The 24,633-nt window shown below is 40.6% G+C and overlaps 4 protein-coding genes across 5 annotated transcripts; 2 read left to right on the top strand and 2 right to left on the bottom strand.

The window, feature by feature from the left end:
* Positions 1 to 268: 268 nt before the first annotated feature.
* Positions 269 to 2,994, top strand: LOC140371026 (tubulin beta-4B chain). The gene is made up of 7 exons (XM_072458308.1): positions 269 to 405; positions 612 to 720; positions 1,142 to 1,252; positions 1,339 to 1,583; positions 1,668 to 1,990; positions 2,392 to 2,736; positions 2,840 to 2,994. Exons 1-7 carry the CDS (start codon positions 349 to 351, stop codon positions 2,985 to 2,987), a joined length of 1,338 nt encoding a protein of 445 aa, XP_072314409.1. The 5' UTR covers positions 269 to 348; the 3' UTR covers positions 2,988 to 2,994.
* Positions 2,995 to 4,434: 1,440 nt separating this feature from the next.
* LOC140371024 (zinc finger MYM-type protein 4-like) lies at positions 4,435 to 17,105 on the bottom strand. The gene is made up of 29 exons (XM_072458306.1): positions 16,826 to 17,105; positions 15,741 to 16,245; positions 15,544 to 15,590; positions 15,309 to 15,452; positions 15,173 to 15,236; positions 15,065 to 15,097; positions 14,655 to 14,830; positions 14,444 to 14,568; positions 14,164 to 14,362; positions 13,882 to 14,094; positions 13,653 to 13,803; positions 13,447 to 13,562; positions 13,074 to 13,373; positions 12,842 to 12,992; positions 12,493 to 12,650; positions 12,241 to 12,418; positions 11,370 to 11,413; positions 11,160 to 11,295; positions 8,812 to 8,954; positions 8,474 to 8,579; positions 6,332 to 6,505; positions 6,210 to 6,256; positions 5,991 to 6,117; positions 5,759 to 5,910; positions 5,572 to 5,686; positions 5,124 to 5,375; positions 4,949 to 5,054; positions 4,680 to 4,748; positions 4,435 to 4,591 (listed from the first exon to the last, which is right to left on the bottom strand). The coding sequence occupies exons 1-29, from the start codon at positions 16,862 to 16,864 to the stop codon at positions 4,480 to 4,482; spliced, it is 4,182 nt and encodes a 1,393-aa protein (XP_072314407.1). The 5' UTR covers positions 16,865 to 17,105; the 3' UTR covers positions 4,435 to 4,479.
* Positions 17,106 to 17,365: 260 nt separating this feature from the next.
* Positions 17,366 to 19,954, top strand: adprs (ADP-ribosylserine hydrolase). Of its 2 annotated transcripts, XM_072457904.1 has the most exons (7): positions 17,427 to 17,450; positions 17,526 to 17,699; positions 17,779 to 17,875; positions 18,504 to 18,711; positions 18,840 to 19,027; positions 19,096 to 19,196; positions 19,316 to 19,954. In XM_072457904.1, exons 2-7 carry the CDS (start codon positions 17,534 to 17,536, stop codon positions 19,687 to 19,689), a joined length of 1,134 nt encoding a protein of 377 aa, XP_072314005.1. In that variant the 5' UTR covers positions 17,427 to 17,450; positions 17,526 to 17,533; the 3' UTR covers positions 19,690 to 19,954. The 2 variants fall into 2 exon arrangements, with proteins under 2 accessions (XP_072314004.1, XP_072314005.1); XM_072457903.1 differs by having other exon boundaries at positions 17,366 to 17,699.
* A 153-nt stretch (positions 19,955 to 20,107) lies between these two features.
* On the bottom strand, positions 20,108 to 23,624 carry LOC140370882 (b(0,+)-type amino acid transporter 1-like). The gene is made up of 6 exons (XM_072458148.1): positions 22,861 to 23,624; positions 21,539 to 21,672; positions 21,320 to 21,449; positions 21,135 to 21,259; positions 20,437 to 20,524; positions 20,108 to 20,359 (listed from the first exon to the last, which is right to left on the bottom strand). Exons 1-6 carry the CDS (start codon positions 23,614 to 23,616, stop codon positions 20,129 to 20,131), a joined length of 1,464 nt encoding a protein of 487 aa, XP_072314249.1. The 5' UTR covers positions 23,617 to 23,624; the 3' UTR covers positions 20,108 to 20,128.
* Positions 23,625 to 24,633: the final 1,009 nt, after the last annotated feature.

Here is a 24,633-nt window from a genome sequence, read left to right as displayed (position 1 = left end):
ATGTAGGCTTTCAGAAAACAAATTAAATACATTTAAAAGCTTGGTAGGGGCTAATCAGCTTTGGTAAGTAATGGTTAAATGACATAATTGTATTTGTTTTATTTAATACCTGTTTCTGAACGTGTCTAAACCGCATTGAAGTGGGCGGGACTATTGAGTAGCGAGGCAAACGTTTCAACCAATACAATTTCAAGACTGCTTTGAGTGACGTTTTCCCTCACCAATAAAATCGCTCCCCTGCGTACACTTGGAACAGAGACTGTCTGACGTTAGTCCGTCACAGATTTTCAACACTGAGACAGTCGTCTTCAGGTTGTTCCTTGTGTAAACCCCTTGAACTCGGTCATTATGAGAGAAATTGTGCATCTACAGGCAGGCCAATGTGGGAACCAGATTGGAGCCAAGGTCAGTATATCAATGCTGAAATGTGTTATAGCTGTTTTAGTGTACATTTGGTTTGGGCGGTAAACTAACTTTAAGCTTATCAGTAGATCCACGTTCAAGTCCCCAATATAAGAACATCCCTGGTGTCTTAACGCGAATGTGCAGAGTTTGCTACTGCGAGAATAATTGCTGACTGTCGACACTTTTGATCATTTGGTCGTTTACAGTTTTGGGAGGTGATAAGTGATGAACATGGCATCGATCCGTCCGGGACGTACCATGGCGACAGCGACCTGCAGTTGGAACGAATCAACGTTTACTACAACGAGGCGTCAGGTGAGATCCAAACTTTTTATTTCGTAAGCTGATGTTCTACTGTTCTACTGTTCGGACAAGCTGTAGATTGTTGAAAAATTATAGCGGATACTACAATGGTGTTTTCCTAGATACTGTTGCTATGTTTATAGAATAACAGTGTTTCTATGGTACTGTGAATGGGCAACAAATCCCTTTCTGTCACCCACATGAATGGCGTCATTATTTTTCACTGCGCAGTTCTCCAAGACCTGCAGAATTGCGCAGTGAAAAATTTGCACTATCAATACCTAGTGACAAGTGTGTCCCAAATATTGATAGATGGATTACATTTGTAAATTGTAGTTATTATTATTATTATTAATAATAATATAATAATAATAATAATATAAATATTTTATTTTATTTAAAAATATATATTTTTCACCCCATTTTATCACAGGAGGAAAGTATGTCCCCCGTGCAGTTCTTGTTGATTTGGAGCCAGGAACAATGGACTCTGTTAGATCTGGCCCATTTGGTCAGATTTTTAGACCAGACAACTTTGTCTTTGGTAAGAATGTGAATGTCCATTTCACATTGAATTACATTGCATGTAAATGTCCAGTTTCTCATTTGTTTATTGTCATGCTAATACAGGCCAGAGTGGGGCAGGTAACAACTGGGCTAAAGGCCACTACACAGAAGGAGCTGAGCTTGTGGACTCTGTGATGGATGTAGTAAGGAAAGAGGCAGAGAGCTGTGACTGTCTACAGGGCTTTCAGCTCACACATTCTCTGGGAGGAGGTACGGGCTCTGGTATGGGTACTCTACTAATCAGCAAAATCCGAGAAGAGTATCCAGACCGTATCATGAATACTTTTAGTGTGGTGCCATCACCTAAGGTACTTGCAACTTAATTAAATGGATGGGGAAAGACTGTGCGTTCAATGTCTAACTTTCCCCCTCTTTCTCTTTTCAAACGGCAGGTGTCAGACACCGTGGTGGAGCCTTACAATGCCACACTCTCTGTCCACCAGCTGGTCGAGAACACAGATGAAACCTTCTGCATTGATAATGAGGCCCTGTATGACATCTGCTTTCGTACTCTGAAGCTCACTACACCAACATATGGTGACCTAAACCATCTTGTTTCTGCCACCATGAGCGGTGTCACCACCTGTCTTCGCTTTCCTGGTCAGCTCAATGCCGATTTGAGGAAACTGGCTGTGAACATGGTGCCATTTCCCCGATTGCACTTCTTCATGCCAGGCTTTGCCCCACTGACAAGTCGAGGCAGTCAGCAGTACAGGTGAAACTTTTAAATTGTTGAACAGTATTTTCTAACGGAAGACCTATGATTTTATTCTTATTTCAATAACTATAATAATTTTCATATATTTTTGTAATTAGACATTTTCTATGGTTCATTGAAAAAAAGTGACTGGACTGTTAAAATTAAGCACAAAATTGTAGGAAATGTCACCTTTTTATATTCTTGTTTATTCAGCTTTTACACTTGAGTTAACAACTCAATTTATTTTATTTTAACGCCAAAAATCACAACAGCAGTTGCCTCGAGAGGTGAACAAATCATGTTGTACATATTTTAATTTCATATCTTTGACAAAGGTTTGATATTCTGCCCACCTCCTAGAAAGGACGCATCATTGTACATCTCAGTGATTTATTAAAATGGTGGTTTTCTTGCAGGGCTTTGACAGTTCCTGAGCTAACCCAGCAGATGTTTGATGCCAAGAACATGATGGCTGCTTGCGACCCTCGCCACGGCCGGTACCTCACGGTGGCAGCCATTTTCCGAGGTCGCATGTCCATGAAGGAGGTGGACGAACAGATGCTGAATGTGCAGAACAAGAACAGCAGCTACTTTGTGGAGTGGATCCCTAACAACGTCAAAACCGCAGTGTGCGACATCCCCCCTCGTGGCCTCAAAATGGCCGCTACATTCATAGGAAACAGCACAGCCATTCAGGAGCTGTTCAAACGCATCTCCGAGCAGTTTACTGCCATGTTCCGTCGCAAAGCTTTCCTTCACTGGTGAGTAAATGGAATGGGTTTTGTTACTGCTCTGGGTAGTAATCCCGGGCCTGTGCTGACATGCTACTGCAAAATCATGGATGAATGAATAATATGTTTACAGGTACACTGGAGAGGGCATGGACGAAATGGAGTTCACAGAGGCAGAGAGCAACATGAACGACCTAGTGTCAGAGTACCAGCAGTACCAGGACGCCACCGCGGAGGAGGAGGGCGAGTTTGAAGAGGAGGGTGAAGAAGAGCTGGCCTAAATGCTGCTTGACTGTTTTCTTTATGCAAAAGTCAATGTTGTGGTATTTCATGGTTGCCTTCTTCAGCTTGTATTTTTAAATGTTTTCTTCTTTCCTTTCTATGTCAATTTTTTTAACCTCTTGCAGCGTTTGGAACTAAAATGCATAATTTCTAATCAAAAGACTACTAAAGCCCCGTTCCCACAGGTCTTACACAGCTCGGCTTTGTTGCCAGTGGAAATAAGGCAACAAAGGTCAATTTCGTTGTACATTGGAGACTTATTGCTCACTAGGATTTGTTTAGTCATTGTTTGAATAAAACTCATCATCATAAGTCTTGGCTCTTTGGTTTGTTACTTTTATTCATCAATTTGTCATCAGTCACTTACAAGAAAGACTTGACGCACCATTCATACAAAAAGATGCTTTATACCAAATTCACATTGTAAAATAGAATGTACTAAATATCACATAGTTCCAACCACGCTATCCTCTCCAAGCTAATTGTTGTGTTTAACCATGTATCTTTATTGTGTAAAGACAAATGTGCCCATTCATTTGCACCAGTAGGTTATCAGTATTTCAGGATGTTTTCTAGTGACACATAAAATGTTTTAAAAAGACTGTCTTTCTAAATGTATGTAAACATGACCCAGTTCTTGATCAGTAGTTTTGTATGTCACTAAAATTCCGTCATTGTTTTGAAGCATCCGAAACATGTTTAGGTACAAACAAATGTGTTGTGTAAAAAAACATGAATGTCTACCCTACCGCTCATATTACATGATTTGTAACAAATATTTAAAAGAAGACAAGCTTGGTCTAACCAAGTAAAACAACTACACATTATTTTAAAGCACTACATATACATCAATCTACATATACTGTGCCCATATCCAGACAATATATTTGCATCTTCTGATACGACAAACCAAAGCAAAAAAACAAGTAACCCGGCAAACATGGTATGAAAGGTATACTATATGTGGTAAAAAGAGTACTTTATGAGGATATGCTTCATGTATGCTATAATTCAAACATGTAATCAATTTGCTCCAATATACAATGGCCACACATAAATTAAAATAAAAAGGAAAATAATACTTTAACGCCAGATAAGAAATGTTTTAAAGGAAACATTATGCAAAATCAACAACTTTTTAACCTTTTCAACCTTAACGATGTTTCCTTGTCTTTATCAAAGTTGTATTTTGTCAATTCCCTTTCTTAGTTTCTTAGAATAATCCTGTATTGTTCTGCAACTGAGGCTTGAGTACTCCAAATATTCTTCAATTTTCACCTACCCCTATCCCTGCCCACATCCCTGTATTTAGTTGGGATTATTTAAAAAAAAAAAAATAATAATAATAATAATAAGAGAGTGATAAATATAGGGTTCAAAATGTCAAATAGCCCTTTTTCAATATAAAAAAAACATAACGTGTATCCTTTAAAACAAGTAAAAAGCTTTTGGTCATCATCACCATCATACCTTGAGGGCGAATACTACTGGTTACTTTAATTTTTCATGTTGTTGCTGCTGAACCTCTCTGACGGCCAGAATTTGAGTGAGCATGCTCTGTAGTGTGTTTCTGTTTAATGGTTGACACGTGTACCAAACAGTGCTGCAGAAGGAGAGAGAGAACATCAACCTCAAGACACCAAAAACATAATAATTGCTGTTCAAATTGACAAAAATGTGTATTGTCTGACCTGTCTGTGTGGACATTCTGCTCAGGCTGGACGTAAAACAGACCCCCATCTTGATGTATCATCTCCGGGCTTATGAAAAGAGCAGAAAGGTACTAATTAGGGGGGAAATATAATTCAAATGCAGATTGTTGAGATTTCATGGATTTTAACAGCAATGTAAGTAGGACCAACGCAGAGATACATTTAAAGACTTAAGCTTGAACGTAGAACCAGAAATGTTTTACGTCACACTACTTTACTGTTGCATTTATTTAAGTGTACATACTCACCATCTTGAGAGGTAGAACTCGTACAGTCTGACGGGACAGTGAAGAGGATTTAAGAGATTTTCAAGCAACTCTATAGTTTCCTCTTCCTTTTCTTGTCTTCCGTCCTCTTTAAATAAACAGAACAATTAAGCAATACTGTACTTTGTCTAGCTTTTGTCTTGTTTGTGGTACACACCGGTGTTTTCCTGGATCGGCCCTCTTCTTCTGGTATAGTGGAGGTACGAGACTCTGCCCGCTCTGCTGCAGGGTTTGGAGCACAGGCTGATGTTGGTGAAGGAAAGGTGTGCATGCTCGTCCACAGAAACAAGGCCCAAGTGTTTGGTGAAGAAGAACAGCAGTGTGTTCAGCAGCACTAAAGGGGAGTAAGCCCCGAGCTGCTTGCATTCCCAGAGGAAGGACTCTTCGATACGAGACGGAATCATTGTACCTATAGAGAGAACATTGGATTATAGAAGCAATTTGGAGAGAAACATTTCAATGTGATCGTTTGGCAGTTTTGTAGTAAAAATAAGATGTAAATACAACCATCTGTTTGTTCTGGGAGTTCACACCTCACTGCGATTGGATAAACCTTCCTGTCACTCAGCGCATGACAGTGGCTGACCAATGACAAGCATTCTTACCGTCGTCTGAGAGAGTGGGCTTCCAATGCTGGAGTATGTCTGTGATCTCAGAGGCAAACTGACTGTACAAATGGTCATTGAAGATGTTTTCTATCCGGCCTTTCATGAACAAATACTGTCAAAACAACCATAAAAAAATTTGTAGGGAAAAGTGTAAAGTAGCTGATGTGGGGCTTGAGATGTTCACCTGCTGTAAACTCAGACACAGAAAAAAGATGCTGTCTGGGCTGTACATGTCCCCACTTGGCCTCCGTACTTCTCTAATGAAGCAACATAGTGCCAAGCTCAGGTGATTGGAGTCGCAACAAAAAATGTCCTCTTCAATTATCAGAGGGTCTTCTAAAAGAGCAAACCACCAAACAGACTGTATAAAGAACACATGACTTTGTAAAACATTTTCATTTGCTAGCAGGCGTCACCATTTGGTTGATTTTTGTTGCGCTGTCTGGCCCAGCTTTTCCAGGCATCGATTCCATACAGATGGTTTAGATTTATAGTCTGAGACACCACTGCACTGCCACTTCCTGAAGCAGTTTGTCCTCGAGACTAAAAGCAGACAAAAAGTATGCAATTATCCAATAAAAGCCATCATGATCCTAAATTAGATTATAGGTCATGGCCAACAGCTGATGACCCACCCTTTTTCTCTTGACTCCTCGTTGAGCAAGGCCTTTCTGTTCCGATGCTTGAAGAACGAAAACCAGATTTGTCATTCAAATTCGGGAACATGCACACCATCTTATGAAAATGAGCCGCTCACCAAAGGGAAAATCCTGCTCCAAGTCCATGGCAGGTGATGAGGGGTTTTCAAGTTCTGAATGGGTTAATGCACAGTCACTTGTAGTTGTGGTTTCTTCATGTTCGTTGGTATTGTCAATAACAGGACCGACAATATTGGAATGTGGCTCTGGTTTGTCACAATTTCCATTCTCTTCTGAAATCAGAGGTGCACACTCAGTTATAAATACATTTACTTCAGTTATATTTTAATTACTTCTCAGTGTAGATTTTAGACACCATAAATGTTTTATTCCTACCTGAGTGACATACTGTATTTGTTTGTGTAACTGCACTCTTAGACATCCCACAGTCTATAAGAGACAAAAGCTTTATGTTGACAATGTTAAATGAATAAGAACAATTGCCTTTCTTGCACCACTCCTTTAGATATTTTATCAAGCTTTATTTAACCAGGAAAATCCCACTGAGATTCAGAATCTCCTTTTCAGGGGAGTCCCTGTCCCGGTTTTGTCCACATATTTGCATTCTCTCCTTTGAAAATACATTGAAATTATAAATTCAGCTGTCACTCATACAATTACCCTAACTTAGTTAGTTGATTGCATTATTTGTGATTACACACCACTAGTTATACAAGTGAAATGACATAGATCAGGTTAGTCCTGAGCTGCAAAGACACAGAGAGGATATAAGATAAGATAAGATAAGATAATCCTTTATTGTCCACACATGAGGAAATTTCATTGTTGCAATGCAGGTAGATACAGAGATAGATACAGAGGAAAAGAACAGATCACTTATAGGAAGTTTGAAAAACACTCTAAATCGAAGATCTCCTATAAACAAAACCTCCCATTTCCCAAAAAGGGATGAAGGGGAAAAAATTATAAAGATAAAATAAATAAATACCATTGCATGTGATCACGACAGTAATTGCACATGAATATGTGTCACGATAGTAATTGCACATGAATTGCACAGTAATTGCACATGAATCACGACAGTAATTGCACATGAATATGACAGTATTGGGAGTGTTCAGGACTAACAGTGTTTGTTATAAAGTCTGACAGCAGCAGGAAGGAAAGAACTGCGAAACGTCTCCTTCACACAGCGAGGGTGGATCAGTCTCTCACTGAAGCTGCTCTCCAGAGCGGACAGTGTCCTGCAGGGGGTGAGACTCATGGTCAAGCATAGATGTGAATCTAGCCAGGACCCTCCTGTCCCCCACCTCCAGCACCGAGTCCAGAGCACAGCCCAGGACGGAGCTGGACTTCTTGATGACTTTGTCCAGCTTCTTCCTCTCCCTCTCTGTGATGCTGCTGCTCCAGCAGGCCACACCGTACAGGAGGGCTGATGCCACCACAGAATCAGAGAAGGTCTTCAGGAGCGGCCCTGTCACTCCAAAAGACCTGAGTCTCCTCAGGAGGTAGAGCCGACTCTGGCTCTTCCTGTACAGTGCGTCTGTGTTGTGAGTCCAGTCCAGTTTGTGGTTCAGATGAACACCCAGGTACTTGTATGAGTCCACTCTCTCAATGTCCCTTCCCTGGATGTTCACTGGTGAGGGGGCAGTGGGGTGGCGTCTGCGGAAGTTCACCACCATCTCCTTGGTCTTCCCCGCGTTGATGAGGAGGTGGTTCCACTGACACCAGTCCACAAAGTCCTGCGCCAGTCCTCTGTACTCCACATCATCGTCGTCCGATGATGGCAGAGTCGTCAGAGAACTTCTGCAGGACACAGGTGTCCGTGTCGTGTCTGAAGTCTGCAGTATAAAGGGTGAAGAGAAAGGGCGCGAGGACAGTGCCCTGGGGCGCCCCCACACTGCAGGTCCGAGTGTCAGACACACAGTCCCGGGCTCTCACAAACTTGGGTCGGTATGCAAACCCCACTCAGAAAGGCTCCATCAGGGAATCAATCCCAGGACCTTCTTGCTCTTCTGAGAGACGAGACTCCATGCCACCGTTGTTACTCTTGAATACTTTTATGTAACTCTTACTTTTCTTACTTTTCATTTCATGGACCACTACTTTGACCATTTATTTGAGAAATATTATTTTGAAGTAGTATTTTTTGTAGTTTTGGGCCACTCTACACACCTGTTTTAAGTACACAAATGTAATCATGTTGCAGTGCTTTACAAAACTGTAAATGAAGTTTGCACCTGTTAGAGAAACCGGTGCTTCGTCTCTTGTGGGCTCTTCCTCAAACTGGACAGCAGCATCTACCATTTCTTTGACTTTTGGAGGGACGACTATGGGCACTGGAACCTGATAAGAACAAAAAGGAGATGCAATGTACTGACATTTATAGTGGATGTGGAAAGAACAAATTAAAAGCATAAAACTGAGCAAATAACTCATATCTAGCTCCTACAATTTTATTTTTAGTATTTCATATGTACTTATATGTAACTTGTAATGTTTTAGTGAATCTTAGTGTATAGATATTACCCAATCAAGAAATGGTTATGTAAATGTTTGCGTTTGAGACCAGACTCACGGGTACAGGCATTGGCATTGGCACTGGGGTGTGCTGTGAATACATGTTCATGGGCACAGGGATGAAGACTGGCACAGCAACCGGGACCAGCACATACTTCACATTTTTCTCTTCTGTGGGAGCCGAAGGCGGTGGCAGAACATCTAGAAGTAAGTAATGTTTTTTAGCCATTTGTGTCTGGAATATCATTTGAATAATTACATATGTCATATGAGGGCATTTGTAACACATTCCTAGTCCATAACTTTATAGAATTGTTATTTTAGTAATATATGAAATGCAGCATCCCTGTTACTGTAATTGCTCTTATGTCCTGAAGGAAGGAAGTCATTTGGACTTGTTCAGAGGACAATCTTTGAAACCTCTTCTAGAATGCAATGTCATTTTTAAACTATTTTAATGAACTCATTAATTATTGTATAATGACATACATTGGTAATATGTGCATTTGTATTTATTTGATCTCCATTAGCAGTGTAAGCACAACTTTTTCTTCTGGGACTAATTGCATCAACCATTTACAGTTACATGACAAAAATAAAATAAAATAATGGCGCACACAATACATGCACACACACTGTAGTCTTTTAAGGGCAAATATATTTTACTTACTGTAGCCCCTGAGAATGACTAAACTATGAGCCAATGCTGACCAATTATTAGTCACTGAACGTTAGTAAAGTAGCAAGTGTGGAATTGCTTAACATTTCTAAAATAGATTTTCATAAACAAACTTAAAATAAAAAATGCATTATAGCTCCAACACCAAAAACATGTCAAATATATGTATTTATTCAACTTTCTGCAAAAAAACATTTTAAATATACTTTGAACCTTACACGAATCAATGTTCATACTATATGAAATGTACACAAATAAAATGAATACCAACATGACAAAAAAAAAAATAGTACTGGTAAATGCAATGGACAAGGTTCCACAACACTGGTGATCTTCAGTTGTACCAATCTGCTCCAAATATTCATCAGGAGAAATGTAGCTAGCTGACCAAAAGTAAATATTTTAAAGATTGGGGGACTTCATAATACACACATTTATATTGTGAAAACAAAGTAAAATACAGACATTTTAGAGTTTATTCAACTGTGAAAATGCAACTGGATATTCAAATCGCAACATCTGTTTAAAAAGAACACAAAATATACAGTAAGTCAATACGCAATGTGTGTAGTCTTTAAAATTATTGTATTCCATTTGGGATGAGGGACGCCATTAAGTGTTGCGAATACTAATAGATATTGTTGAAATTAGATCGATCAAACCCTCGTTTGTTCAGTGAGTCAGTCCATTTCTATCATTTTAGGTCAAGGGAAACAGTTTTTAAAAATCAGATCAATATTGGTAAATGAGGCTTTCCTTGGACGGGAGCATGGTTTCATTCCTTTACTGTAGGCCATGTTTACACAGCCTGAATGTAGTCATCAATTGTGTTTGGGAATTAAGGCAAATCTACCTATCAGAATGTATGAAGAAAAATAATACCTGCATGAACATCTTGCCAGTATGAGTTCAAAACTTTATTTGGAAGTCACCGCTCAAATGCCAGGCAGATAAAGACGTCTGTAATATTGTCCGTTAGTCTGTAGGATCCTCATGTGTTCCCGGTTCATGAATCGTTCTGTAGATAAGTCTTGTGTGGTAGAGTTCAAAACATGGCACAGGGCAGAGGCTGGGCTCTCCCAAACAGGTCTTACAATAATATGTGGTTTGTCTCTTTAGTGTTTTCACACCACAGTCCGTCTCCTCCTCGTTATCGTTCTCCAAATTCTCCTTGAGCACATCTTCTTCAAGCTTCCGTCTCTTGCTCTCCTCTGATTCCTCTTCAGTTCTCTTTCTCTTACCAGAGGCAGGATGAGTTGTGCAGACCTTGCAGTCATTAGATGCAGCTCTTGTGCCTAGAAAATGGCGTCCAGAAAGGCGTGCAGGCAGACCAGCGCACGTCTGCGTGTCTTCCTGAAGACTTAACGTGGAGGTAGACGCTTCTGCCGAGGACTTCAAGGGCGGCAGGCTATCGAGTGGAGCTGGTACAAATCACTGCTTATGAGTCACACTGAGTGATGAGCAGGCTGATATAAACTGAGAAAACCTAACAAGGTACTTTACAACTAATAACAGCATGCAACAGTTAAAGTGCAGGGGCAGGGAAAAGTGCTTTACAATGACACATGTAAAATATTTTGTCAATAGAAGTTATGATGCAATATCTTCTATCAAATGAATGGCCCATTTTTAACATAGCATGCAAAATCATAATTGTAATGACATGTTAGACATTGAAAAACATAATATGTGGAGTGAAACACGTTATTTTTTACAAATATATTTACCTGTAGACTTGGGGGGACACAGCAGCTGGCATGAGATCTCTTGGTCCATTGTGATTGGCCGACAGAGAATGGCCTTATTTTTCATTGGCCGTCGGCGAGGCATAGGCACATTTGAGCCAACAGTCTGTGTACTGGCCTTCATAGATAATGGACAAAATATTTACCTGGATTTTGTCATTTGAATTATCCATACACAAAATAGATACATACATGGTCAACGTTCTTGAGGTTTTCGATGGAAGAGGCAGAAGTTCCTAAGGAAGCAAAAATGAATACGGTTTTCAAATTGGTATTGCCCGTGTTATTGGTAAATATGATTTGTGTGGTGAGTATTTATCACTTTGTGGGGAATAAAAGCTACACATCATGGGGACCTGTCTCCTTTGTAGGGGCAAAAAAATAGGCCAATGTTGTGCCATAAATCCTTTAATGTCAGATCAACCACATGGTTTGGTATTAAGGTTTTGGGTTCACTATCTGCGCAGCTGAGAGGTAATCTTGCCAGAAAAAAAATTATTCTCGCGATTTTTGCGAGTTCACCAGCTCTTCCAATCCACCTTGTTCGTTTGCAGTCCGCACCAGTGGTAAACAGGCCAATCACGTGGGGGACTGGAACCAATCACAGAAGTATTCTGGTTTGTGGGAAGTCAAAACAAACCAAAAACAAACATGGCAGCGCCGTTTACAAAAATATGCACAGTGGCAATTTATACGTTTGTAGATGAGAAAGAGGACTGTGATTTTCTGAACAATGGATTCAACACAATTTAGAATGTTCTGCTTATTCTGCTGTTGTGAAGCTTCGACCAATCAGCATGAAGTATTTTTTACGTCCCGAAAGCTTTCAGCAAGAGCCTTTCCAGAGGGAGGGAGCTGAGAGGAATGCACTCAGGGAGGCCATAGGTCATGGGTTCATGCACAAACCAATGAGTCAGATAATTGACACCAACACTGGTACTAAAAAAATACATTTATAGAATTAGGCTAGTTAGCCTGTTAGTTGGGTTATGGTTAAGGGGAGGATTTGTCAATGTGATGTCCCCCCAACGGGTTTGTGTGCGAGTGGTGTACTTATAATTACCATTGAGCTTACGAGGCTCTGGGCCAGTCCCATTGCTGGTAGAATGTGATCTTTTATCAAAATGTATGTGACAGTATTGAAGGAGGCAGGACAAGTTGCAGAAGTTTCTAACTGAACCCATACATTGTAGATTTTCAGTCATGTAGCCCTGCTTCCTGCAGCTGTCACAGCGAGCCATCTGTTTACAAAGAAAAGCATAAGCATCAAGGATATCAACAATGTGCCATGCTCCAATGTGTCCAGCCTCCTCACCCCATAGTAGCGCACGGTGTATTTGGACATGCAGTATGGTTTACAAAATCCTTTCATTTGGCCACAATAGTGAGACTGCACATTTTTACTACTGGAGAACCTTGAGCAGTAGCTACATGGATTATCCGAAGAGGTTTGTTTGAAGAGGTTCTTACACTCTAAAAAGACAAGAATGCAATATGTTTGGTATGACTGGCAGAAACATTACATATCATTTGACTGTACATAATCAAAGTGCGACTACGGAGTATTTAAACAATTTGATTGTTCTACCACTAGATGGCACAATCTTTTAAGGCTGGATTCAACACTGACCAAAGTACTGTTCATGTGCTGAACTTTTACTTACCTTCGCTGCAGAAACATACGTCTTCTTCATTATTGCTAATCTTTTCATAGATCACTTTTTCCTTTTTGCAATATGTGCAAAATCCCACAATACTCTTCTGTGTTTTATACTCAAAACTGCAAGCACTGCTGCAGAATATTGAAAGAGCACCCTGAAGAAAATTGTTTTGTTACGTAAATAATCCTCATGAAAATGCAAACATGCAAGAAATACATATTTCACGTGTACCTACCTGGTGACTCAACAGCTGTGGTTTGGATTTGAACAGATTTTTACAGTTATAGCAAGACAGTCGGATTTTAAGTGCATCCGTTTTAGTCTGATTCAGTTCTGGATCTGAGGCTGGGGGTATTTCTGACTTATGAGGAGCTGGAGGTAAGTTAGGCAACTCAATGGAGTGGTTTGTATCGAGCGACGATGTATCTTTAGAACTTGAAATAGTTTCCTTCGAAGACGTTGGGTTTGTGGACTGTTTCACAGGCAATTCTTTGGAGGATGCGGTTCCATTTGTAAGGTTTGTGTGGCTATATTTCTGTAATACATGCATAATTAAGAATTTATAAATAATAAAAAAGCAATAATGTTACAGTTTAAAGAGGTCTTACCCTGTATGTACTAACACAATCAAGTGAGCAAAAATTTCGTATAGTTCCATCCACCATGGCAAGATGATACTGTGGAACAGCGGACACCTCGCAATGACTACAAGGAAAAGCAGTATCTAAAAATAAGATTAAAACATGTAAATTAGAAATAGGTGTGTGTATTTTTACAATATATTAATGACAGAGAAACTAGTAACTTAAGTTACCACTGAGCATGTGTTTTGGTGGTCGACTTTTTTCAACACAGACATTTGAACAATAAAGTTGAACTTTTCCCTTTTGGTCCAGCTCCATGACAGTTGAGGATACTACAGCCACCTTGTGGCAACAGGCACATTCAGCTCTTTTCCGGCAGGTCTGTGAAAAGAAGAAATGTATTCGTATTTACAAAGTTATTTTTCAAGTTTGAGGAACTACTAAGAGAAAAATGCATACTTGTTTGTAAGTGCTAATGCAAGTCGGACCACAGAAATTCAGTTCAGATTTATCAACCATGAGTGTTTGACAAGAACCCGAGTTACTGTTGCAGTAGAGTCCACAGCCTTCACAGCAGTTCAGAGCTAACTGCTTCATTTTTCGCCAGGACACAAAGCAAACATCACTGCATAGTTTGTATAGAGAACCTTGATGATTAACCTCGTGCTCTATCTGGAAAATAGAATGGCACAGTCAAGCAAGACACCAATTTTACAACAGTTAAATCAGGCTTTAAGTTACCTTGCCAGGTACTTTGCACACACTGCAAATGATCTTTTCAGGCACCGGCACCTTGTTCTGTGTCTTATCAAGCAACTTGTCTGTTTCAACTTTTTTCTTTTTACTTTTGTACACAGACAGACAAAACTGCCCACAAAAGTTCATCAATGTGTTGTTTTCTGCGGAAACTGTGACCATTTCCCTTGGATTTAAAATGTCCCTGAAAAAGGCATACCCCCAATATAGTTATAAGCAGATTCCATCAAGTCTGCAGGTTTGAAACACATCATTTTAAACTCACTTGTAGCATTGAAAACAGGTTCGGCTTTTGGTAACTAAAGGCAAGTGTCCGGTCAGACAGACTGTGGAGCAGAAGAGCTGTGTTGACCCTTTCCTTTGGAATGCGGTTTGACCCTTCATTAAAATCTGAATACATAAAAGTTCACCACATTAGATGCGACAAATTACAATAGATAAAAAGCAGTAATATTATAACTAGAGTACAATAGTACCTTTGCACAGCCACTACAGCGCACACCACCAACTACAGCAGGTGGAGGAGGACGAAGGGGCATTGTCGGGGGGGCAGGAATAGTATTCATGACTGGAGCAGGTGCCCTGACAGGGAACGGAGCCATGACCTGGGGCAACGTACCTCTCCCAGTAAGAAAAAATGTGGTTGAGGCAGGTATATGAGTTGGGGCAGATATTTGAGTTGGGGCAGATGGGGCAGGTATTTGAGTTGGGGCAGATGGGGCAGGTATTTGAGTTGGGGCAGATGGGGCAGGTATTTGAGTTGGGGCAGATGGGGCAGGTATTTGAGTTGGGGCAGTTGGAGCAGTTGGAGCAGGTATTTGAGTTGGAGCAGTTGGAGCAGGTATTTGAGTTGGGGCAGGTATCTGAGTTGGGGCAGTTGGGGCAGGTATTTGAGTTGGTGGTGGAATTGGTGCAGCCACTGAAAATAAAAGCACAGTTAAATGCAATTATGTGTTGAAAGTGTCTTACCATTTTATATAAGTGCTTAACTCACCAGATGGATGTGCAAAAGCATTGCTTCCACCTACAGAAAACACTGAACTGATCCTAAGCTCCTCCTTCAATAAAACATGCACAATAAATACATATTTCTATGGCAGTAAAATCTCATTGTATTATATCCAACACACCTCCTGCTCTAGTTCCTCTTTGATATCTTTGATAGAGCTCTGGGGCAACAATGCAGCATCATACTCCTCATCTATGGGCTCTTCTTTGATGTTTACATTAGGAGACAGAGGCGGATCAACATTTTGTGGTGGAGCTTCCTGTGGCTAAAACAAGATCAAATTAATATTTCATAGTTCACATAGAGTGAGTATTTAAACTTAAATTTTCAAATGAAATATCTGCTCAAGTTCTCACCAGTTCCTGCTGGCTGTCATCTGTCTCTGAACTTCGAGCTGCAATATCTGAAAACAATTAGTTCACATACATGTGTGAAAAACTCAACACTAACAATAAAATAAACTTAACATAACACTAAAATAGTATACATGTGTTACAGTATATAGTATAGTACATTTTCATCTAGGTACATCAACAAAGTACAACTCAATTACCTCTCCCGTTCTCGTCTTCACGTGCCACAGAAGAGGCAGATGTAGAGGCAGAAGTACTGCTCGCATTGTCCTCAGCCTCAGCCTCTCTTGAGTCGCCTGGAAAGGTTTCACTTTGAGATTCAGATTTCCCCTCTTTCGACTGATTGCTTTTAAGGGGAAAGTTAAAGTCCCAGTCATCATCATCTTCCTCAACACCAGGCGGCGGAGGTGCATCCATTGCATTGTCAAGGGCTGCTCCTCCACTTTCTGCATTGGCTCCCGCAGTAAAAGGAGGATTGGATGAAAGGGGCGCAATTGGAGGAGACGACTCATCCACGTCTTCATCCATCTTTTCTTCTCGTCTGCTGCAGTTGCTGTCTTGTTCACCAAGTTGTTGCTCTTTTTCCACTACTTTAGACTCGTCTTGACCACTTTTGGATGACGAACCTGAACCTCTGGAGGAGTCAGCGAAGTCTCCAAGCCCCATCACTTCATCAAACATCCTGGACATGCGCGCATCTTGCTCCTGCATAGAAAATACAGATCACAATTATATTATCTGTGCATACAGTTCACCCACGTTGCCAGAGATAATGAGCTTCTATATTACTTAGCACTGCAAGAAAAAAAAAGCACAAAAACAAACGCACATAAGGTCAAACTAGTCCATTTCACTGTTAAGTAACACGGATTTGAAATTAATGTATACGAGTTGCTTTGTACACAAAAAGGCCCGTATGAGCAAGGATACAATTGGGCTAACACCTCCAATAACAATACACTCTTTTGTCCACAACCCCAAGAATAATGTTCATCAAAAAATGCCCAACACAAGTGATGAGTATTTTATATATTTGGTCCATCTCGCGTTTGCAAATACCATTTTATCCTCTTTTTGTGGAAGTAGGATGCATGAACAGTGTTAGTTGTTAGCTCTAGCTTACCGATGCTAGTTAGCTTTAGCTAGCACACACATCCACATCTGGACATCCAGTTTGAGACACAGAAGTACTCGTTGGTGTCAAAAAATAAACTAGTCAAGCATGCATTTATTAGAAAAACTGATTAGTTTTATTATACCCAAGTATAGTGTGTAATATTTGTACCTTCAATCGACTGAGCCTCAAATCCATCGACTCCGCCATGTTTTAATAATGCCGCAGACGCTAAACAATCCACCCACCGCAAAGGACAGCGAGCTCAGTGTGCGCAGCCGACTGACTGACTGGTGCTGAAAACTTGCCCATATATTCACATAAAAACACGTAAAGCAACTGCAAACATGTGCACTTTATTGGTAAGGTGAAAGTGTAGTCATTGAATAAGAAGACGAAATAAAAGCTGCACGAATCTCACCTGTGTGGCACTTTTCACTGTATTTGGTGCTGCACTCGTCGTTTTCTCCTCCTCTCCAGCAGAGCGCAATCTCTACACACACGCGTTTACCGTAAAACAAAAACAGTTGCTCACCACTGTAAATCAAACACTAGATTGAAGAAGGCTGCGCACGTGTTTATGTACAAAACAAACTGTGGATACGTATATAGTTATAAACATAAATGTGTACTGATTTGAGGATATTAAGCTGACACAGTGGCAAAAATCGAATAATGATGTCAACTGCATTTCGGGTTTACGGTATTGTTCCGTGGATACGCTGGAGTGGACTGTGTCGGTGTTGTGGTCTGGAGCGGTGTCAAACCTCTGCCACGGAACCTCGACTGCGAGTGCGTTATTGTCGTTTTGGCGTTATTACCAAATTAGCTTAGTTTGCGTTTGCTGACGAATGAATGGCCGTTACCGCAGCTCGAGTGATGGCTTCAGGCGGCCCGGTGGCGTCCATGGCACGGTTCAGAGGCGCACTGGTGGCCGGGGTCTTGGGGGACTGTATCGGCGGGGAGTTCGAGGGCGCAGAGGAGGTGCCCATGGAAAGGGTATTGGCGCATCTGAACGGACTGGATGACGAGATGAAGGGAAATGGTAATGTGTTGATTATGACCCGGACATTCACCCAAGTTTTGGGCATTGTGATCTTTGTGTTTTTTGTTTCGATTTACAGGGGTCCTTGAATACAGTGATGACACGGCTATGTCGCGCTGTGTGGTTCAATCTCTCCTCACCAGAACAGGCTTTGATGAACAGGATTTGGCCCGCAGGTAACATCACATACAAAATATATAAGTAATGGTGGGCGAGATGTCATATGACAGATTTATATGTTTTTCTAATTATGACCTTGTTTTGTAGCTTAGTCTTTCTGGTAAATATGTATCAATATTTTTAAATCACAGTTGAACTGAATCTCTCTATGTCATAAGTATCCGACATTCTATCCAAAAAGCAGGAACAATTTCACGCAACTGACACAATTGTAATACAGTTTAAACATTCATGCAACTAAATAAATAAATAATCTACTGCCCATGTCCAACCAGGATGTACAATTATAAACTTGTCGAACTGGGCTAAAATGCATTATCGAGAAATGTGTAAACCATGAGCTTCCTGGAGCCAGATCACGATTTAGATTTATATGGCCTTTAAGAGGTAACATAAGTCACCCGCTCCTTCTGAAAGGTCACACTTCATTGCAATTTGTCAAATCAACCTTCAGCACCTTCTTGGGGCTGAAAAATGGGAGGTCACCATATCACTAAACTCCACATAACTGTAGCTTACCAACTGCACACTCTGTCATCCCATTAGACAGAGCCTTCTTTGCCTGGTTCAAATCTGTGCTTTTATCCTATAATCTTCTCAAGTGCAATTTCTACTTTCCTCTAGGTTTGCCAAGGAGTACAGTGCCTCCCCGGGTCGAGGATATGGTTCTGGGGTCATCCAGGTGTTGAAGAAGCTGTCCTGCCCACGCCTCAGCGACGTGTTCCAACCAGCAAGGGACCAGTTCAACGGTCGGGGCTCTTTCGGAAATGGGGGTGCAATGAGAGCTGCACCCTTTGGACTGGCTTTTCGCAATACCACTGATGTTAAAAGGGTAAGGATTGTCTGCGAAGCTTAATAAAGACCTCAACTAGATGGACAAAGATGCATTGATCAGGAACAGTTCTTAAATTTTGGTACTTATTCTTTTGGTTAATCCTGACATTGTCTGTCATTGTCCAGTGTGCGCGGTTGGGTGCCATGCTCACACACTCTTGCTCTTTGGGTTACAACGGTGCAATCCTGCAAGCACTTGCTGTCCACTTCTCTCTGCGAGGTGCACTAAATACACCTCAACAGTTCATCAATAATCTAATCGCAGAGATGGAAGAAGTGGAGAATACAGAAGCTGCATGCAAGGATGCCAGAATGTGAGTACAGGTTTTGACTTTCGAGTCAGCAACATGCAGACTTTTACAATATGTGTTTGTTTTTTCAGTTTGAAGGAAGCAGAGAAGCCGTTTTGTGAAAGACTACATCGAGTAAAAGAACTGATGAACAGGAGTAACGTCAGCATTGAGGAAGTAATTTCAGAACTGGGTATGTGCTATTACAAGTTATGCAAGGCTGTAGTTAATATGAGTAAACATCTACAGAATAATCTATTTGTAGTGGTGCCACCTTTTAAATATGAAGTTTCTTCTGTATTTTTATTTCAGGTAATGGCATTGCAGCACTCCACTCTGTCCCCACTGCCATCTTCTGTGTCCTTCATTGTCTTAAACCCCTGGAATGCTTACCACAGAGCTACGGAGGCCTGGAGAGGACAATTGCCTTCAGCCTGGCCCTTGGCGGGGACACAGACACTATTGCTTGCATGGCAGGGGCTATCGCTGGAGCTCACTATGGCATCGAGCCCATCCCTCCATCATGGATCAAATGCTGTGAGGGAGCGGAGGATGCAGACAGAGATGCAGAAAGACTACATGCCTTGTACCACCAGATGTCACAGCATGAAGCGAGCAGCACAGGGGAGAAGAGTACTGAAGATGGATCCAAAAATGGTACAGTGAGCAAGAAAGTACGTGAATAAAATTAGGTGAACTAAACTAAAGACATCCATTTGGAGTATTCGGTATTACATGGACACATCTATGTTTTATTGGCCTTAGCAGGCATTTGAACTTACTGTTCACAAAATCTACAAGAACAAAGTATGACCATGGACATCATAAACTTGATCTTTCGACCACTTACAATTTGAATTTTCGTCATGTACAAAATTGCATTGTGAAGGTGGCAATTTAATGTGGGAACCTATTTGTGAATATGAATTATTTAATAAAATTGTATCTGGATATTTTCTCATTAATTGAGTGAAAATCACGAACAATGCTGTTTAATTGAGCTCAAGATGTGTAAAATTCAAAGTTCAATTAGGACTTATTTCAAGGTAAATGAAAAGGAAAAACTTTATTGGGTTTGATTGTTAAACACAAATATACTGTAGATGCTATTTCAATTGCAAGAAGTTAGACATTCTTCTTTGCTGGTGCCACTTCCAAAAACAACTGCAGGAATAGAGTGAGTTTGGTCAACAAGCGAGGACATATTTTGTAATGAATGAATGGTATGTAGATGCAAATTCCACTGAAGAAGAATAAAGCCACATAGAGATATTCTATTTGTGGATTGTCTAAAATGGGTGCCAATACAAGAAAAATGGCTGTGCCTATGACCAGTACGGGCAGTACGATGAAAACCTGTGCCAAAAGAGACAGTAGAGAGGAAGGATTATACAGTTATCAGTTTGTTCAATAATCAATATTATTATACTAACTTTGTATGGTCTGGGGAGCGCTGGTTTCTTAATTCTGAGATAAATTACGCCGGACACATTGATGGCGTAAAAGAACCAACTAGCAAAGCTTGAAAAGGGGGGAAACAATGTATATATAGATGTTAAAATCTGGTTGGCTTATGACCAAAGTTTTAAGCCAAACAGCATCAACATGAGATACAAGATATGGATAACAAAAGGCATACCACATTTTAAAAAAAATTTAGCAGCTTGTAAAAGATAATCAAATGAAAAGCTTTGATATCTTGAAGGAGTCCTTTGGCTTAAAGAAAGGATTTTTATAGATATTTACAGATGAAGAGTGATTATAAAAGTGTATAAATGTATTAATGAGCCAATCTACTAAGTATATTAAAATTAAATGGGAAGAAGATGGTCATTTTGAAGTATTCCCAGGGAGGGGCCGAATGCTGGAGAAATTCTACTTATTTCTTAATTTTTTTGATGCCAATCCCTTATTTTCTACTTGTATTCCTTTTACTCATCTTATGTTCTCCCTGGTCCTGCTTTTTTGTGGGTATTTTTTGTGTGTTTTTCTTTTGTGTGTTTTTAATTATTATTATGTTTATCTGCTTCTGTATGTCCTAATTTAAACAGGCATGTGCGCGCGCACACACACACACACACACACACACAAACTAAAAATAAGAGAAAATAGTATATAATTTAAACATCACCTGGAGTAGTTGACAATGGCTTCAAAATCCCCAGACATGAGAACCACCAAGGCGATGGAGGTGCTTAAGATGAGTGATGGAGCAGGAGTTAGTCTGTGCACATGGGCCATGGATAGAATTTCAGGCTGTAAAAATACACCCCGAGTCAGATGTGAACAATCATCTTCATTATCAATGTTTCCTACCAAATGTCCTTCTCTGGAGGCCACAAACATAATTCGTCCACCTGCGAACATTGACCCGTTCAATGATCCAAACGCGGACAAGGCAGCAGCCACTGACATGATCCATCCCCAGCTCCCCAACACTTTGTTCCTGCAATAAAGGTCAAAGTGTAATATTACAAATAAAATAGTGCATAAACTGTATGAATGGAGAATTCTGGAGAGATTTTCAATTCATACCCCCATGTAAGTGCTACCGCATTTGATGACATAAGCTCCTTGGGGGTCATTACCGAGAGATAGCTTACATTGACCAGCAGATATAAAACGGTCACCAGAGAAACTCCGAGAATAATGGCTCTTTGGAGATTTACCTGATGTGAACAACAGTCAGTCAAAACATTGCACACAGATTTTTGTTATTTTCCATGTTAACTAGTTCTGTATTTTTAGTGTTTTCTTACACCTTACACATTATAATTATGGGTTATGTTGCAATTGGGTCCAACAAGCACATTTACAGAAATGCATAATACTGTATAGTCTTACTGCATATAGCGCTTTTCATATAGTTCACAAAGTTGGAATTTTATGCATTATTCATTCATTCCATTCTCACCTGGGGCAGACTGACTGAAATAATACTGCCTATTTGTGCCACTCAAGTACTGACGAGACCCAACCTTGTTTACTTTCTGAGCTTGGACATTGATCAGGTGATATGGCCATTTAGAGCTATAAACTATGTATATTAACTCAGGTCACATTGACCTGCTATAGCATTAAAGTTATCTATCTTGCATATATTCAATTACAGCATTCCTGCTGAAAGCGTTCTCCACAGATCTGACCTGTAACTGCTTGTCTTCATGGAGATATCATATGACATAAAGAATATTCAAGGGGTCAGTTCTAAGTAGACAAGCACATCCAAAGTTACATAGTGCTCCTTTAAAACCAGAACCTTCTATGATAAAACATACTACTGCTGATGCTTCAGTCTGTTACAGCGGAATGTTAAATGTAATTTATTTCATAAATTAATTTAATTGATGACAATCTGAAGCTTGTCTTCTCCTGCTTTTCTGCTGCTTTTCTGTTCTATTTTTCTTTCTCATTCTAAGCAAGTAAACCAAAAAAGGCCTCACTAAAGATCTGACATGACAAGTGAATATAGGCCTGATTTAGTCATATTACACTAATTACAGACACTAAAATGTGAAATAAACAAAAAAAAAGTCTACATGCCACTATAGTTGATAGATTCTTTTAAGGAATATAAAGGATCCCTGAATGGATTGAAATTAAATAATGTCCACCTTAATGAATGGGTCCGATGCCCGTGGTGAGCTCTGACCCAGGGCTTTTTCCCTTGACAGAAGAGAGACTATACTAGAACATAAATTGGAGCTTAGCCCCGACTAAAAACGAAACAAGGACTACATCCAGATGAGCACGTCATTAAAGCACACCCAAAAGCAGACCAGTTTATTTTACAGGGCTAAAGAGCTATATGTGGCTCTCAAATCAGACAGGCTACATATTAATAATTTGTATCTTACCTCTGGTCTTTTCAACTCCTCAGTAACAAAGTTAAGGTTGGCCCATCCGGAAAAAGACCAAAGTCCTTGGTAAAAGGCCATTCCAAAAGTGCCGACAGATGTCCCGGTACCAACAAATGATTTTTCACTGCTTAGATTATCCACAATGATAGTGCTGTCCTGTACCACTGCCACTATTCCTCCTATCGCAATTATAGTCAAAGCCAAAACTTTAGCTACTAGGAAGACAACCTGGACTCTGATTGCAAGGCGTACATTTAGACAGTTCACAATGGCAACTAGCAGAAGAGCCCCAGCGGCAAGACACTTAACCCCAAACGGAGGAGGGGCACACTCTGTGAAAAATGGTGTGAGGGTATACTCTGCAATACTGATGGAAATTGCAGCTTGCCCAAACGATTTTGAAAGCACAATCAAATTCATTGCGGATAAAAAAGCTGGAAACGAGCCATAGGTCCTGAGGATGTAAATATATTCCCCCCCAGATTCAGGGAAGACTGTCCCAAGTTCTGTAAAGCAAAGAGCTGCAAACATGGACAAAATTCCTGACAGGGCCCATATCAATAAGCTGGCTCCAGGACTTCCCACATAGCTCAATACAAACTGTGGAGACATGAAGATACCAGATCCAATCATAGTGCCCGCAATAATTGATATTCCACCAATCAACCCTATCTCACGCTTCATTTGGAGGCCTTCAGTCTTCTTCTCCATGATTGTCTTAGTGTTCTGCTGAATGGAAATGTCTGCAATCATACAAATATCAAAATCTGAAGAACAAACTTGATAGTTATTCATTGATCTTATAACTTAACATTAATCATTACACATGTATAGCAGTTACTGATAAACCCATTATATTTCATTTGGCACAACACAGAGAGAGTTGCACCAAACTTTGAATCACTTTGAATTGCTTTGTCCACAAATTATTCTTTACAAGTTAACGTGTCTAAGACATTCCCACCAATCTGGGTCAAGATTGAGGTTTTTACCTCTCAAATGAAATGCATTATTTTAAACGTCTTTTGTTTACGAACTAGACTTTGTGTTCATAAAGATGCAGATCACGCTCAGTAGAGGATTTACGACTGAGGTTTAGATATTGATTCAACTTTATTACCATTACTCTGGAGTCATGCCTTCCACCCTGCTTCAAGTCCTTCACCTCCCCCTGCTGGACCCCCTAGAGTTTGCCCACGGAGCAAACAAGTCTGTGGACGACGCTATCAACCTGGCACTCCACTTAATTTTGCAGCATCTGGATACACCGGGATCCTATGCCAGGATCCTGTTTGTGCATCCTCCCCGCTCTGCTCCAGGACAAGCTCTCCCAGCTCAACGTGCCTGATTCCACCTGACCAATCGGAGGCAGTGCCTGCGCCTGGGAAAGATTGTATCAGACACTCAGACTATCAGCACAGGAGCTCCACAGGGCTGTGTACTTTCTCCTCTGCTCTTCTCCCTGTACACAAACTGCTGTACCTCCAGCTACAACTCCATAAAACCCTCATCGGGCTCATCTCGGACGGGGAAGAGTCTGTCTACGGGAGGAAGGTGGACCTGCTGGTTTCCTGGTGCGGCGGTAACAACCTGGAGCTCAATCCCCAGAAGATCTCAGTGAGTGGGAGGAGGTAGGTGCAAAAAGAATAGGTCCCAAAATTGAACCCTGTGGGGACTCCATTAAGAAGCGGGGCAGAATACAAGATGGTTTCAACCTGGTAGTGAAAAACCGCCCAGACAGGTACAACCTAAATCAGTCCAGAACGGTCC

Source organism: Eucyclogobius newberryi, unplaced genomic scaffold (assembly GCF_026437365.1).
Source record: "Eucyclogobius newberryi isolate DKJ021-1_F unplaced genomic scaffold, fEucNew1.0.hap1 SCAF_21, whole genome shotgun sequence".
NCBI classification, from domain to species: domain Eukaryota; kingdom Metazoa; phylum Chordata; class Actinopteri; order Gobiiformes; family Gobiidae; genus Eucyclogobius; species Eucyclogobius newberryi.
Note: the sequence above shows the minus strand (reverse complement) of the source record. Positions and strands in the feature narration are given on the sequence as shown.

Excerpts from the sequence above, each read along its gene's own strand:
- adprs (XM_072457903.1), top strand. The coding sequence starts at position 17,510 with ATGGCCGTTACCGCAGCTCGAGTGATGGCTTCAGGCGGCCCGGTGGCG. Across the intron at positions 17,700-17,778 it reads TGACGAGATGAAGGGAAATG|GGGTCCTTGAATACAGTGAT; the intron begins GTAATGTGTTGA and ends TTCGATTTACAG. Across the intron at positions 19,028-19,095 it reads GCATGCAAGGATGCCAGAAT|TTTGAAGGAAGCAGAGAAGC; the intron begins GTGAGTACAGGT and ends TTGTTTTTTCAG.
- LOC140371024 (XM_072458306.1), bottom strand. The coding sequence starts at position 16,864 with ATGGCGGAGTCGATGGATTTGAGGCTCAGTCGATTGAAG. Across the intron at positions 14,095-14,163 it reads TGTGCAAAGTACCTGGCAAG|ATAGAGCACGAGGTTAATCA; the intron begins GTAACTTAAAGC and ends TCTATTTTCCAG. Across the intron at positions 5,055-5,123 it reads GCCGATCCAGGAAAACACCG|AGGACGGAAGACAAGAAAAG; the intron begins GTGTGTACCACA and ends GTTTATTTAAAG.
- LOC140371026 (XM_072458308.1), top strand. The coding sequence starts at position 349 with ATGAGAGAAATTGTGCATCTACAGGCAGGCCAATGTGGGAACCAGATT. Across the intron at positions 406-611 it reads GGAACCAGATTGGAGCCAAG|TTTTGGGAGGTGATAAGTGA; the intron begins GTCAGTATATCA and ends GGTCGTTTACAG. Across the intron at positions 1,991-2,391 it reads CGAGGCAGTCAGCAGTACAG|GGCTTTGACAGTTCCTGAGC; the intron begins GTGAAACTTTTA and ends GTTTTCTTGCAG.
- LOC140370882 (XM_072458148.1), bottom strand. The coding sequence starts at position 23,616 with ATGATTGCAGACATTTCCATTCAGCAGAACACTAAGACAATCATGGAG. Across the intron at positions 21,260-21,319 it reads CCTCCAGAGAAGGACATTTG|CCTGAAATTCTATCCATGGC; the intron begins GTAGGAAACATT and ends GTATTTTTACAG. Across the intron at positions 20,360-20,436 it reads CGCTCCCCAGACCATACAAA|GTTTTCATCGTACTGCCCGT; the intron begins GTTAGTATAATA and ends CTTTTGGCACAG.